This window comes from Trachurus japonicus, chromosome 22, assembly GCF_045865225.1.
Source record: "Trachurus japonicus isolate A0001 chromosome 22, Traja_1.0".
NCBI classification, from domain to species: Eukaryota; Metazoa; Chordata; class Actinopteri; order Carangiformes; family Carangidae; genus Trachurus; species Trachurus japonicus.
Window position 1 is genome coordinate 3,952,761 of NC_140928.1, and position 16,430 is coordinate 3,969,190.

Consider the following 16,430-nt stretch of genomic DNA (forward strand, 5'->3'; position numbering starts at 1 on the left):
AACTTCACTCCATGACGCGTTTATTTTTAAACACCGGGCTGGTGACTGGGAAATCCCTCCAATGGTAATTAGAAAGAAACACGGGGTTGTGTTTAAGCAGAGTTTGGTGACTCTCACAAAATATCTCACACATGCACTTTCAGAATAATTTAATGACATTATCTGGTTTTAAAAAGCCTTAAGTGTGGTTGCTATAAATAAAAACACCTTTATACTTCCCCCCAGTGTCTAAGCTGAGTTAATGACACACAGGGTCATAGAAAGTCGAGAATATTACCTGAATTATTTGTAATTTTTAAAGCAATCACAGATATCACGAGAATCAAAGGTTTGTCAGCTTCGACAAAGCTGGAATTTGCAGTTGCATTAGATATCATTACAATGTGATATCTATCCAAATTCTGCCTTTTGTAGCCTACAGTATGTTATTATAAACAAATATAGGGAGTTTTCTGATGCTACCATTGCCTTTGTTAATGGCTGATAAAAATAGAAGGGTGAAGAGGAGGGGGGAACTTTTTTTAGCTCCTGAAAGGGGGCGGGGGGTCGTGCCAGAGAAGGTTTGACAACCGTTGCATGACATGACATGACAGGACAGGACAGGAGAGGAGAGGAGAGGACGGGTCAGGACAGAAAGTTTTCTCTCCAAACAGCTGAAAAAAATCACAACCCTCGATCACAAACACAGTCCCTCATCCGACTGTGCAGAGAGGTCAGAGGTCAGAGGTCAGAGGTCAGCGGCAGGACTCACCTTGGCCAGCTGAGCGTTGACCCAGTTGGTGAAGGTCCTCTTCTGGATCTGTTCTTGTTCCACTGTTGAAGAAAGAGACACAGGAAGTCAAGTTTAACTCAAAACGATCACCACACGTAGGAAACAGTAAATCACACAGGTAGGTCACATTAAAGTGCAGCAGCTAAGGTCATGATGCTGTACATGAACTATTTATACAGAGTGCAGCTGCAGAGCTGGCTCACACCCCGACACTGGTCGTATTATTAACAACATAGTGAGCTGGGAGCTCCTCAGAGACAACACTGTCCTCAGCTCATGAACGGACCAGACTCCAACAGCAGAGACCAGGGTTCCTCTTACACTTCCTTCACTCGGATTTATCTATTTATTTTTAAAGGGATAGTTCAACATTTTGGCAAATTGGCCCATTGCCATAATCCCTATAGTCATAGCAGTAGGTTTGTTACCTCTAAAACAACTCTGTCTGGTAACGTTCTGTTAATAGTGTGGTGAATGTGCAGGTCACAACTTGTCCACCAGAGTGTTGTGGAGTTGTTGGATTGTGTATTTGATGAGTTTCATGAGGGAAACCAAGAAATCCCATTAGCCTCCATATGAGCAGCTTGCAGCTCTGCTCCGCTGTTCTGAAAATAGCTTGCACCGACAATTAAAGGTAACAAACCTATTGTGGCAATGGGCCAATTTGCCAAAATGTTGAACTATCCCTTTAATGTAAGAATGATAGACTGCTTGTGTGACTGTACCACGAGATAAACAGTTTGAGAGAAAATGGTCAAGACGTCTAGAAAAGGTCGATGTCCCCGACCCCCACATCAACACAGATAATGTGTGAAGGTGGAGCAACCTGTCGGTTAGCTTAGCATAAGACAGACTGGAAACAAAGGAGACTGCTAAGCAACCATGATCCAGTACTACTAAAAAGCACACAATAATATGTCTACTTTGTTTAATTCAAACAAAACCACACACTGCCAGTGCCTACTTCCTCAGGCAGTAAAACACAACAGAGCAGCTGTGGAGAAGATGAATGAAAGTCAAAAATCACACAACCAACATGGCCGACTTCACAACAAGCCCCTTCGCTGACCCTTCGCTAAGCCACTCCCACAAACAGCTACTGTCCAATCCTACGTTAGCAACCGTAGCGATGCACAAGAGGCCTGTCAAGCTTTCACCAGAAAACATTATGCTGAAGCGGTGTAGCTACGTACAGGACTTACAAGTCTGACACCAGATATACCAAAAGTTTAGTGTGATCCTCCAGACAGACAGGGACTGCTTTCACTGGCTGAAACACGTGGGAAGCATCACAGACGGATGTAGCGTGCTTTCTCAGACCTCACCAACATGTCCGCCTGAAATTACATCATCCTCTCAGCCAGGGTTTCACCAGAATTCTTTCCCTCTGTTTTCGTTTCTTGCTGCTACAAAAAGCTAACAAGCAAGCTAGCTTGATCAAAGACGGTTTGAAAAGGTACACTGCAAAAACTCAATCTTTCCAAGAATATCTGTCTCATTTCTAGTCAAAACAATCCCTTTCCACTTAAAATAAGACTCATCACCTAAAAATTAACTTGTTTTTAGATCATTTTCACTTGTTTCAAACACATTTTCACTTGAAATAAGCAGAAAAATCTGCCAGTGAAAGCTATTTTTTTGTACTTTTGAAAAACTTGCCCCATTACCAGATTATTTTAAGTGAAAATATGCTTGAAAGAAGGAAAAAGTGTCAAAAAAACAAGCTGCTTTTTAATGTGATGAGTCTTATTTTAAGTATAATGAGATTTGTTTAAACTAAAAATAACATTTTGACAAAAAATAAGACAAATATTCTTGGTAAGATATTTGACTTTTTGCAGTGTAGTAGTTGAGTATCTTTGGCTTGGTAGCAAGTTGACCTTGTTACACATGGAAACAGTAAATTACACAGGTTATAAAATGCAGCCGCTAAGGTCAAGCTGACCTGACAACGTAGTTCAACCACAATATCTGTTTTTCTCCCGAAATCACGCGAGATTTTGTGAGATCTCGTGACTGAGGAATCTCTGCCGTGTCCATGACCCGTTGCTGTAAACGGCAGGTGTTCGGTCTCAGTCTGGCCGAAACAGAAACACCCAGTGTGAACATTTGGAGGATAATCATTAAGATGATAAAAAAAATCTGTCAAAACTGTACATAAGTCACTGCGTCCCACATTTTAAAAATGTGTTGACATTTAAAAACCAGTTAAAGGCAACCCAACATTATGTTTCCTTTTAATTATACAAAACTATGGCCTACACTGCATACCTCTACTTGTACAGTAAGTGAAAGTCAAAACTATTACAACCAAAGTGTGTGTAACCGGTGCCTTTATACCTGAGCTGTTGCATTCCCTCATTGAAGCTGTCAGTGTGTGATTCACTTAAACCAAAGGCAGCAGCACAAAGAGTTTTTTTTTGTTTTTTGTTTTCTGTTGGACCTATTGTGAAACTAGCCAGGCGTTAGCAGCTGTAATAACTTTGCCTTTTTTATAAACACAGGTTATGAATGTCGCTTACACCCAAGGGTTTGGCTCATTAGCCTGAAAAAAAAAAAAACTTCTGGGGATAATGTATGATCACAACAGAGGTTGCGCTAGACTTTTTCGTCGCCGGTCATTTTGACTGACGGGGTCATAAAAATTCCGTCATAATCTATTTTTACCGGTCACTTTAATTAAAAAAAAAAAAAAAGATAATAATGCCATATTCAATAGCATTCAATTTTAATTCATGTTTAATTCATATCAAGTCCAAACAAATTGAACAGAGTATGCTCCGAAGCAGAGTCTGCGTCAGAGCACATCTATGGGTCATCAGTGAATGCGGGGGTCACTTTCTGCCACTCAACATCTAAATACAACGTAAATACCTGATGATGACATCAGTTTTCTGTCAACAATCAACATGCTAACCCATGTGTTATACCAAAACATCCAAAGGAGCACGTTTTCACATAGGCACCGCATAGTGCACTGGCGTTAGCTCTCTCTCTCTCTCTCTCTCTCTCTCTGTGCCTCTCATTTCTCTTTTACGCACGCACGCACGCAGCCACTGCGCATCACTGAAACAACTGAAGCTATAGACCACACAGCCAGATGCAGCACAAATTCAGACAAGACAAAACCCACTCAGCTTTAAGTGTTATAAACAATGCCACGGCGGGCAAAATACATTAAAAGAAGGCTTAGCGTTACCTTTAGAAGAGTTGTGCGCGGCGAGTGTGTGAAACGGTGATGTCCTACCCCCACCGCTCTACCTGTACCGAGACACACCTGTGTAGCTACAGCTACGTAACTTAACAGCTGACTACTGTCGGCCCCTCGGACACTGCAGCTGAATCTCGCCCGTTAAATCATTATCGACCGTCATATTTGCACTGACACGACTCCCATCAACATTTAATCCACTTGAAGTAGTGTTGTGACGTTCACGAACGAACCGATTCTATTGAACGGCTCGTTAACATGAACGATGGGAACCGAGTCACAGCTGGGAACCGTTCTTTTTTTTTTTTTAACATCTCTGTATGTTCATAACAGTCAATTGAAGCTGCTCCATTGGCTACGTAAGTGGCGTGCAAACTCAGATATTAGTGGGATATCTAATTTTGTATTATTTTGTTCCAAATCTCACCCCATTATTTCCAAGATAAAATGAGTTACCACCAGGCTGGCTTCTTAAAACTTAATAAATATTTAAAAAATCAGTCAAATGAGCCAGTTTTTTGAACGGCTCTTTGAAAGGAACGGCTCACCAAGACCCGGCTCCCCTCAAAGAGCCATAAATCCCATCTCTAAGAAGGAGTTTGAATACTGCGGGGAAGCTTTCTGTCTTCTTCTCTGTTGTTGGTGTTTATGTGTGGCAGCGCTACAGCGCCACACACGCTCCACACAGGCCTAGAGGAGGTACTACAGCGTTTTCTACTGAGCGCACCAGCCAGCTGTGAGTTTTTTTATTTTTTATTTTTAATCTAATTCTCACCGTAGTGACTTTGTGACATATGTTTTATATCGTTATCCACCGCTCCATGTATTGATTATCCGCCGGCTTCATTGTAAACAAATGCACATGGCCAGACAGCCATGGCTGTGAATTGCAATCTGTCAAAATGACGGATGGCCTCAATTTTTTTCCGTCACCGTTTTAAAAAAACGGTCAATGACGGAAAATATCCGGTTAACGCGACCCCTGGATCACAACTAGAAATATTTGGCCTGTGTGTTGCCTGAACAAGCATAAAGGGCCTCAGTTCAATAATTACAGCCACTGACAGCAGATCAGCATAAAAAGAGCTGAAGCAAAGAGTCTTAACCCAGATCAGCGTGAGGAAAAGCTCTCTACAGAAGTTATTGTCAGCCTGCTGTACGTTTCTAACACCTACCTGCAATAAATCTCAAACCTCTGGCAGTGGATTACAAATATAACTGGTTACTGCTCCTGCTGGTACACGTCCTGGAATAGGATGGCCTACATGCATTTCTATTAAGATATTAAAAATGCTTTTACATTTTCAGTTGAGACATTGCCAAAAGCAAAATAGTTTCTTATTAGGCCAACATGTAAATGCATATTGAAATAAAAACTGTACAGTTACGCTGCACGACACCCACCTTCCTTACCATTCATGTTCTGACACAGAGCATGCGTCATCATCACTCATACCGTGGTGTGTAATCTGTTGATTTTTTTTGTATTTGCAAATGATATATGAATGATGATATTTGTCTTATTTCTTGACAAAATGTCTCATTTGTAGTCAAAACTAATCTCTTTCCACTTAAAATAAGACCCATCACCTAAAAAGTAACTTGTTTTTAGATAATTTTCACTTGTTTCAAACAAATTTTCACTTGCAATAAGTAGAAAAATCTGCCAGTGAAAGCAAGTTTTTTGTGCTTGTAATAAGGAAGAAAAACTTGCTCCACTATCAGATTTTTCTACTTATTTCAAGTGAAAATATGCTTGAAAGAAGTAAAAAGTGTCTAAAAACAAGCTGCTTTTTAATGTGATGAGTCTTATTTTAAGTATAATGAGATTTGTTTTGACTAGAAATGACATTTTGATTAGAAATAAGACAAATATATTAAGATATTTGAGTTTTTGCGGTGCCTGAGAGGTTGTCAGAGACCTGGACTCACCACTGTAAGGCTCAATGAAGTCATTCAGGTCAGTGACATGATGAAGAGTCTCACACAGAAGCCAGTCCTCCTCGTCCTCCATTATCCCCATGGTGGTAAAACTAACAGACTTTTACCCAACAACAACAGCAATGATCTAATCCGATTTTATTTTAAAGCCTCATCTTGCAGCGGTGTCCAAGGTACCAGCAGTTGAACTTTTTGGCCAATCAGTTTCCCAGTTTCCTGCATTAATCAGCAGCTACAGAGACGAGCGGTCGGTCCTCCAGCTCCAGCTCCAGCTCTCCGTCAGACTGGACGCTCCCTCGGAGTTTATTTTCTGCTTTAATATGTTTAACAGCAGGACGTCGTGCACCTCTGGCCTCAGTTCACTGGTCTAATCTTAATCCTGGAGAGCTCCCGCCATGACTCACACGTCTTATTATAATTAATCTGGTGTCATCAAACAAAGGTAAGGGAGATGTACGTATGGGGAGAGGGGGTGTTGGATTTCTGTAGCAACATGACCCGACGTGACTCTTTGAGCTGTTTAATGTACAGAACAGAAGCTAATTTGGAGAAACCGGACGGCAGTGAGTGACACACTAAGATGTTTTGCCATGAAGAATTATTTTGATCACTGTTGCTGTTTCAGTAGCTGCAGAAATAAACCTCTGCTGTAGCTCAGTTAACAGACTTCACAATAAGAGCATGTAAATTACAACTTATTAGATGTTTTCCAGGAATTATTCTTATAATTTTTCACAATACATGTGCTGCTTCTAAAAAATAAATCATGGTTGACATCATTGTCATTGTCTGGTCTTCTTTATCTGGTGCAATAACGTTTATTTCATATTCTTATTTAAGTTTTATGCATACATAGTTTGTCTTGTCTCTTGCATCTTTTTGTTTATAGTTTACTTCTTTATTGAACTCTTATGTCATTCCCTAAAACTGACTTGTTTATATCTTATCTTATCTTAGCTTCTGTCACATAAATCACAATATGGTGAAAGAATAACATCATGTGCAACAGCATGACGGTGACATTTTAAGGCGAGCAGCTGCAGGTAAATTGGACAGTATTAACCAATCAGTTTTCCATTGTTATGGGACTTGCAGCGTGGGCAGAAACGCTGTGTAAAGGTGAGAACAGTGACCTTATAATTGCTCTATTACTGTAGCATGAGGTGGCTGGTGCTGGTTTTTCTTTAGGTAGCAGCAGGCCTCCAGTTTGGTCGGTTATAGCTTGATCAGCAGCAACATGACTTACATACTGTACAGTACTAGTGAGGCGACATGAAGCTGCTAGCAGTTGCATGTAAACATCAATCAGTACTGTATGATGGCTGAGCCTCTGCAGCAGAGCTCTACTCTACCTCCAGGGCAACAAACAGCTGCACTCTGGGTTTTTTCTATATGAACTTGTACTGTAGCTGTGACTGTGACCTACACAGACTGCTGCTTTAAACAAACACAAAACAAACTGGGAAAAGTGGAAACAACGTACAGCACGGCAACAAATCCTCAGTATATCTCCTAAATTAACGGGAGTGAGCCTCTCTCTGAAGAAAAATAGATTTAAACTGAGCTGGAAAAAGATGGTTGATGTTGTTTAATGATGTAAAGATTCTTCATTAACAAATGTGGAGATGCTCAGCTTTGTTTTTCTTTAATTTATAGCTGTAGATACATCACACTAAGCCACATGCTATAGGCCTATACTGTACATGCTAATAAGCTGACGTCTAATGTACAGTTTTGCTCTGTCACCACCATAATAGAGACAAATAGAAACACTCACCTTTGCCCCAGCGCCCACTCATGCTGTGAAAGTTACACAGATCAGCAAAAGTCTCATGAATCTAAAGCAAACCTCTGGGGCCTACTAGTGAACACATGGTTAACGGCTCCGACTCGACTGCAGCAAGACGCCATGTGAAGTGCAAAAAAAAAAAAGAAGCTGATATAAAAATGCGTCTGAGAGCATTTCTCGTCTAACCAGCTCAGTTTTACATTTCCAGCCTGCAGGGATGCAGGTGAGTGAGGCTGAATGGACTCCGCCTCTTTTTTCTTCTTTTCTTTTTTTTTTTTTTTTACCTGTGGCTTATACTTAAGAGGCTTCAAAGCTGCATGCAACACTCCCCCCTGCAGCCTCATGGGAACCTGATGCTGCACAAACTGGAAAATATGTCAAATGTCAACTGCTGTGAGAATTGGGCCTCTCTTTTTTGACTGGTTTTACACTTCTGTCGTCATTATCTCTTGAAGAAAAGTGTTAAATAGACTTTTTCTTGTGTGCTTTGATATATTTATTCACATTTTTTTCATGAATTTTATGCATTTTCTTTTTATAATCACTAATCTTGTTTAAAAAGTTTCTTCAACAGTATAAAAGTCACTAAACGTGCATCATCTTTGAACCTTCAGTTTGTTTTGATGCAGTTAATGGCGTTAAATGCATCATGTAATAAACTCTAATAAAACCAGATTACATGTGCTCAATTAAATAAAGTGTCCTTTCTAACTGTGCTGAATCCACCCAACACACACACACACACACACACACACACACACACACACACACACACACACACACACACAATATGAACAAGTCATCATTACCACTTCAAATATATAAACAGAAAAAAAAATCCCCCAGTTTTATTTAACAAGCTGGTTTGTCATGGGGTCGTAAATCTTACATCATGTATTTGGCACATTGTACCAGCTGGAAATGACATAGTTGGAAAAACATTTACAAGCTTTAGTAAAAAAGAAACACTGTGCTCTAAATGTGAGGGAGGGGGGGAGTCATGAGCTAAAAATAATTCAGCGGAGAACCTGGTAGGAATGAACCCAAAATAAAAACTGTTGGATGGGTGGACGGACAGAGAGAGAAAGAGAGAAAGAGAGAGAAAGGCTGTTAGGAGAGAGGAGAGGAGGTTGAGAAACAACAAAGATCAGATGATGCAAAAGAAAGAAATGAAAAATGACTGATGTCCATTTCAGGAACTGGTGCAACGACCACGACGACAAAGAGAAGATGGATCAGATTCATAGAAACAGATCCAGACTCCTCTGCTTTCAGAGTTTGACCTCAACTCAGCCATCAGATAATGAACCTGAAGGTCTCACTGACTTAAAGATCCCATATTATACTCTTTTTACTCAATTTCACTCAGCTGTCAGACGTCCAACTACACTGTATTGTAAATGTATTGGCCCAAACTGATCCGTGGTCCTGAATGTCGGCTGTCTAAAAGTCGCTCAAATGAGCTCTGCTGAGAACAAGCTGTTTCTGTGCCTGCACCTTTAAGTAACATGGTTACTGTACATGGCAAAGATTATTACCACTTTATGACTTAAAATTGGTCGGTATTTCATCAATGTAGCTAAGGAGTTTCTTGCTATGCACTGCAGCCATAGAAATAGACGTGGTGGGCGTTTTATCGCGCTGAGGGGCCGGCCTCACTCCCGTCGTGACATCACCACAGGAGCTGAGTCTGAACAGTCTGTATGAGCACCGTTTTACCAGTCGGTGGGCTGCAGAGTCGATGCAGGACCCGTTTGCTTTCCTCATTCTAGGAGTTGGTAGGCTCAGGGAGGATCCGTTTATGTATGTAGAGACCAGACAAAACCTGTTTTTCATAATATGGGACCTTTAACACTGAAGCTTCAGTCCAGATGCACAACAAAGTGTTACTGAACATCTGTATCTGCAGTCAGTAACATCAGAGGAGGGTTACTGTGAACTAGAATATTGTCATAAGGCAGAAGTAATTATTAGAAACTTAGTGCTTTGATCATAAAGAAACCTGCATTATCAGTTTACAATATCTATTATTTATTCTTTTTATGAATAGGCTTTATGCGCAACTCCACTACTTCCTGAACTTAAACAAGCTCCTTTATTTCCTGTTTTACATTATTGGACAAACTGATTAATCCAGGTGTGTCTGTGACCTTGTTTAAGTTCAGGAAGTAGTGGAGCTGTGCATAAAGCCTATTGTTTGGTTTGAAAAATGTCCAAAATGAGCAGGAGCTAGGGTTAGGGGTTAGGAGGAGGAGGAGGAGGAGGAGGAAGAGGACGGAGCCAGCAGACATCAAACCTCTCCCCTGAGCCAGACACGTCACACAACTGAGGCTTAATGGTTTGTTACGTTGCCGCGGTAACAGAGATAAAACACTGAACTCAGGACAGTGTAGTTTTTCTTTTTACAACTGTGAGCTCAGACCAGAAAACAACCTCAAGTCTCCACTCAGCTCAGCCTGAACTCAACTGGGTTTTCTGTTACAGCTCCGTGGTTTGATCACATCCAAAAAAAACAAAAAAAACAAATAAACTTTCAAAGCAGCAGAAATCATTACAAATACCTGCAAAAAACAACAGCAACACTGCAAAAACTCAAAATCTTACCAAGAATATTTGTCTTATTTCCAGTCAAAACAAATCTCATTATACTTAAAATAAGACTCATCACATTAAAAAGCAGCTTGTTTTTAGACACTTTTTACTTCTTTCAAGGATATTTTCACTTGAAATAAGTAGAAAAATCTGATAGTGGAGCAAGTTTTTCTTTCTTATTACAAGCATTAAAAAAACTTGCTTTCACTGGCAGATTTTTTTGCTTATTTCAAGTGAAAATTAGTTTGAAACAAGTGAAAATGATCTAAAAACAAGTTCATTTTTAGGTGATGAGTCTTATTTTAAGTGGAAAGAGATTAGTTTTGACTAGAAATGAGACATTTTGACAAGAAATATGACAAATATTCTTGGAAAGATTTTGAGTTTTTGCAGTGCAGTAAAATGAGGATAAACATGACTCCATCCTACAGACTGACCCTGCAGCAGCATGTGGACGTTGTCGATGTCCAGGGGGATCGGCCCCCGCTCCGCCACCGCCACCGCCTCATCTCTGGAGTAGAAGTCTGACGACATGTTCCTCACCGACGGCCTCCTGGCAGCATGGCACCACTCTGAACCAGAGAGAGAAGAAACATTAGTCCACAGTGAAACACATCAGCGTCTCCTCTGTGTGGCTGCAGGTTCGATGCCCGATGATGGAGCCACTGAGAGGAAACTCAAATATCTTACCAAGAATATTTGTCTTATTTCTAGTCAAAACAAATCTCATTCTACTTAAAATAAGACTCATCACATTAAAAAGCAGCTTGTTTTTAGACACTTTTTACTTCTTTCAAGGATATTTTCACTTGAAATAAGTTGAAAAATCTGATAGTGGAGCAAGTTTTTCTTTCTTATTACAAGCACAAAAAACTTGCAGATTTTTCTACTTATTTCAAGTGAAAATTAGTTTGAAACAAGTGAAAATGATCTACAAACAAGTTACGTTTTAGGTGATGAGTCTTATTTTAAGTGGAAAGAGATTAGTTCTGACTAGAAATGAGACATTTTGACCAGAAATGAGACAAATATTCTTGGAAAGATTTTGAGTTTTTGCAGTGCACTCAGCGGAAACGTACGACTTTCTGAGACAACTCTGTTTTCTGTTTGCAGTTGTTGATCAACATCAACAAAGGTTTTTACAGTGAGATTAGATTTTTACTCAAGTGCACCTGAATGCAACATGTCAGTACACAAACATCTGTGTGTGTGTACATCTGGAATAACAACGCATGTCCCAGATATGAGATTTTTAGTCATAAAAGACAACATACATGGGCCACTGCCATACTCATGTTGTAATACTGTTGATATTTCATTATCTATTGACCATATAGGTGAACTTTATGTTTCTAACTTTTGAATTGTTTTGCTGCAACAGGAGAGAGACTGACAAACATATGTCATTGTAGACAAAGTCAAAAGTCAAAGCGCATTTATTGTCATTATATTGTGAATAATAGAACACAATTAAAAGTGCTGCTCTGTTACTGTAGGTGCCACAAATAACAAATTACAACAATCACGTCACTGAATAATAAATACAAATAGATAAAAGCTTAATCAACCAATAAGAGCAAGAATATAACACATGGAGAAGAGACTGCACAGCATTTAGTGTTGTGTGTTAATTGAGTCCATTCAAGGTGTGTATTGCTGTTGGAAAAATAAAACTGTGATTGAATCTGGTAGTCTGGGTTTTGAATATTTCTATATGCTCTTATGCTGTGACAATAAATAAACTAAACTAAACTGAATTTGACATGTTTTCTTACAAAGATGTAATATCACATCATTCTGCATTGATTGATTTGCATTGCAAAGTTTTTTGATTGATTGATAGTTTGATTTTGTATGAATGACAGACATACAAAACCAAGGTGTTACTGTTACATTTAAAATCAATCATGGTGTTAGAGACAAGATCATTAGGCTGCATACAATACAGAGACACATTTCGAAACATAATAGGATGCTCTTGCAGAATTCATACATCAAAGTGATTGATTTAGCATGTTTTCTCTGTTAATGTGCAAACTGGAGCCTTGTCCCTGTCTGTCCTTCATCCAGACCGGTCTCTAGTGTTTTTAGTGGCGCAGCAGTTTCTAATGTTCTGTCCCCTCAGTGTTCAGGCCTGATGAGAACTGTTCACTCTCCTCAAAAACCTTAAGACAGAGTATAAGTCCTCTGAACAAACACAGATACATGACAGACATGACAGTCCAGAGTCGTGTGCTGCTGTTGCTGCAACACTTTGTCAACAGAGGCCACAGAAACCACAGTGGAGAGGAGTGTATCACAGTTTACAGAGAAGCAAGACGCTGTGAACTGACAGTGAACGCTACATGAAGAGCTGCGGGCGCGGGGCTCGGTCCCGTCTTGTTCTGTCTTGCCCTGGGATATGACTAGAGTAAGTGAACTGAGAAAAATGCGTGACATTTAGACCGGTCTCCTCCTGACACGCCTGCCTAGTGCCCACACACACTCATCACACGCTTAAAGAAACAAAACAAAAAAACAAAGAATAAACTCAGTCAGGTGCCTGTGAGTTTCCTCTGCAGTGACACTTTAGGAGAGCAGACAGGTGAGTGGAGCTAAAATAAAACAGTGTGAAATAGCAGCAGCAGCAGCAGCAGCAGCAGCAGCAGCAGCAGCAGCAGCAGCAGCAGCACGTGGGCCTGAGTGACAGACCGGGTCAAATAGAACGGGGTTGGTTTGTTTTAACATGCCTGCACTGCCAGAGAGGGGCGGGGTCTCTGTTAACGAATGAACCAAATCATACGGGATTATGTTTGATCCACTTCCTGGACTCTCTTCACTCCCAGGACAAGAGAAGGATTTCATGAGTCAGTAAAAACAAAAACAATCCAGAAGAAGAGGAGAAATGAAAAAGAACTGGTGATGAATAATAAACTGGAAACTAAACAGACTGAGATGTGGTGTGATCATAAACGTCTCAGTGAAGGAAACGACTGAATTTCAGACACCAAGATAAAAACAATCAATCAATCAAAGAGGAAACGTCCGTCTGATAAATGTAATGTTAACACAGAGCAGAAACCTCAGGGCTTTTAGAGTTTTACACCAGGACTTCAGACGCTGTCGTTAAACTATAAAAAAACATTTTAATTAAGAAAAAGAAAAAGGAGAAGATGGAGGGAAGGAGGGAAGGAGGGAAGGAGGGAAGGAGGGAAGGAGGGTTTTTTTCTCTCAGCCTGATAAATAAATACCAAGGAACCAGTTGGACGACATCATCAAACAGGAAGTCGTCTCGTCTGCCACAGGAAACCATCTCCACCTGATAATCGTTTCTTTTTCTTCTCTCTCTACTTCCTCATTCCTGTAAATGTCAGAGTCAGATATTTGACATTTTGTTCCTCACATTTCTGAAAACTGTTAACAACACTGATGTGTTTATTTTTTTAACAGGTATTTTTACTTTTACATGATGTCGTTTTCTTCTCGTCTTTAAATCTTCTACTTTCATTTCATTGTATTATTTTTATGGTTTTCATTTATCCTTTCATTTATCTTTTTCTCAGCCCTGTCTTTTCAAATGATTCAAGCTGTTTCTATTGTTTTTTTATTATTATTTCTATTGATCTGTTTTTCACTTTTTTTTTCACTGTCAACTGATCTATCTCTTCCAGGTTTTTTTTTTTTTTTTTTTTTACCTCTTTATGCTTTTATTCAGCTCATTCTGTTGCTTTATGTTGTTTTTGTCTTATAACTCTTTTTTGTTATTAAACTTTCCATCTCCTTTAGTTGTTCACATCTTCCTCCTGGTTTCTGTTTATGTTGTTGGACTCGTATCTTAAAGCATCAACATCTTTTTTTTTTTCTAAAGGTGCCATATAATCAATGGATTCAATATTAACTAGAACATCATCATCAAAACATAATGACAGAAGCAGACTAGACGCATCAGACCTCGAAACAGTAAAAACCTCCATGAAGCCACAGCTCCTCCCATGATGCAATTCAGCCTCCACAGTTAAAGGGATAGTTCAACATTTTGGCAAGTTGGCCCATTGCCATAATCCCTATAGTCATAGCAGTAGGTTCGTTACCTTTAAAGGGACAACGAGGAGTTTCTAATCGGTTATAAAAAAGTCTCACGTTACTGTGGATGAATCTCCGCTACCCACACTTGTTAATGGGCCCATTTTCGATAAATATATCATTCTGTCTCTATCGTTATTTTGTTATTATTAGTGGTGGTGGAAATGCTGGTCGAGCCGACCAGCGTTTCTTTACTTTCAGTTTCGCAACGAGTCATGAGAATAATGTAGCTGAATCGCCGTTTATGGTCGGAACTACGGTGGTATCTGAACCTCTTTGAACCTCTGACTTTAATTATTGATGAATGAAAACATGAGTCCGTCTTGCGCCGGTCAAAAGAATTTTACGGTGTGCGGAGGCTCATAAAGGTAGTGTGAAAACGCTTCGCTTTTCCAAAACTCCTCGTTGTCCCTTTAATTGTCGGTGCATGTTGTTTTTAGAACTCATCAAATACACAATCCAACAACTCCAAAACACTCCGGTGGACAAGTTGTGACCTGCACATTCACCACGCTATGAGATAATAACACAACGTTACCAGACAGAGTTGTTTTAGAGGGAAATTCATGCAAAACCGCTGATGCGCGTTGCCTTCAGGGACAGTTTTTCATCAAGCAGTCTCCGCATTTATTTATTGATTGTGTATTTGATGGGAAACCAAGAAATCCCATGAGCCTCCGTAGCGTAGCTCTGAGCAGCTCACGGCTCTGCTCTGCCGTTCTAAAAATAGCTTGCACCGACAATTAAAGGTAACGAACCTACTGCTATGACTATAGGGATTATGGCAATGGGCCAATTTGCCAAAATGTCGAACTATCCCTTTAACACATGCAGAGTCTAAAGACTGGAGTTCAGAGCTGTCAATGTACTGAAATACTCAGACGTATATATGTGTGTGTGTGTGTGTGTGTGTGTGTGTGTGGAGGGGGAGGCTGAACCACTATAGCACGGCATTTAAGTTATCCCAAGGCTTCATGTCAGCTGCAGGGGGGAGGGAGGAGGGGGGAGAGGAGAGGGGAGAGAGGAGGAGGGGGTAACATGCAGATCCAAGAGAGAGAGAGAGTTGTAAATAAAAACAAAAAAGAGGAAAATTAATCCAAGAGCCCGGCGGAGAGGAAACGGACCGCCGCGGGGATCGAACGTGTGTATCGGTTACAGGAAGAGCAGCGCAGCTTTTATCACCTGGTATCTGTCACTGTCTGTTCTGTAGTAAAACACAAACTACACGTGGTTGTTAATGTGTCCAGTAGGACGACACAGATGAGCCACATCTGGAAACAAACAGGCAGCTGGCTGCATGTGGAGTCACACATCTGTAATGGATGTGATGAGATGTGAGGTCGTGCTCAGATACTTATTGCTGTCATTATTATTACTGTATAAAAATGTAGGGGAAAGAGGAGGAGGAGGGAGAGGCAGAGGAGGAGTAATGAGGAAGACAAGCGATGCAGAAACAGCAGAACTAAGAGAGACAGAGAGAGAGAGCAGGAAATGAAAAGAGAGAGACAATGAAGGAAAAGCAAAGAGAGAGAGAGAGAGAGAGAGAGAGAGAGGAGGGAAAGAGCCAAAGTCACACGTCTCTCCGGTCAGCTCTAATTGTGGCTACAAGGCAAAGGCCAGAGAAACATGTTACACAGACAGACAGACAGCGCTGTGGAAAAAGGACAGGAGGGGGAGGTGTATCTATCTATCTATCTATCTATCTATCTATCTATCTATCTATCTATCTATCTATCTATCTATCTATCTATCTATCTATCTATCTATCTATCTATCTATCTATCTATCTATCTATTATAAATTTGTAGACTGGCACTCGAGCCAAGACTGAATTATGGAGCGACAGGTGATTCAAAGAGCAGAGGACCAGTCCAAAACAAAGCAAACAGCAACATGAAGCAGCTCTGTATTACTACCTGCTGTTGTAACATTATGTCAAAATGTCATAAGAAAACAGTATGATGAAGATAATGTATTCTGTGGGTAACGGGGGCGGGACTAGATAAGCTTTTGCTTCTCCCTCTTTCCCTTTCGGCCATGTGTGTTGTATTATTTGAACTAAG

At 40.2% G+C, this 16,430-nt stretch overlaps 1 protein-coding gene across 1 annotated transcript in view; it reads right to left on the reverse strand.

Moving 5' to 3' along the window:
• Positions 1-16,430, reverse strand: part of syne2b (spectrin repeat containing, nuclear envelope 2b) — a 199,714-nt gene that overhangs the window by 180,065 nt on the left and 3,219 nt on the right. Inside the window, exons 2-3 of the mRNA XM_085768285.1 lie at positions 10,743-10,877; positions 752-813 (exon numbers count right to left, since the gene is read on the reverse strand). Coding sequence (XP_085624411.1) covers positions 752-813; positions 10,743-10,839 — 159 coding nt within the window. The 5' untranslated portion in view covers positions 10,840-10,877. The remainder of the gene's footprint in view (positions 1-751; positions 814-10,742; positions 10,878-16,430) is intronic.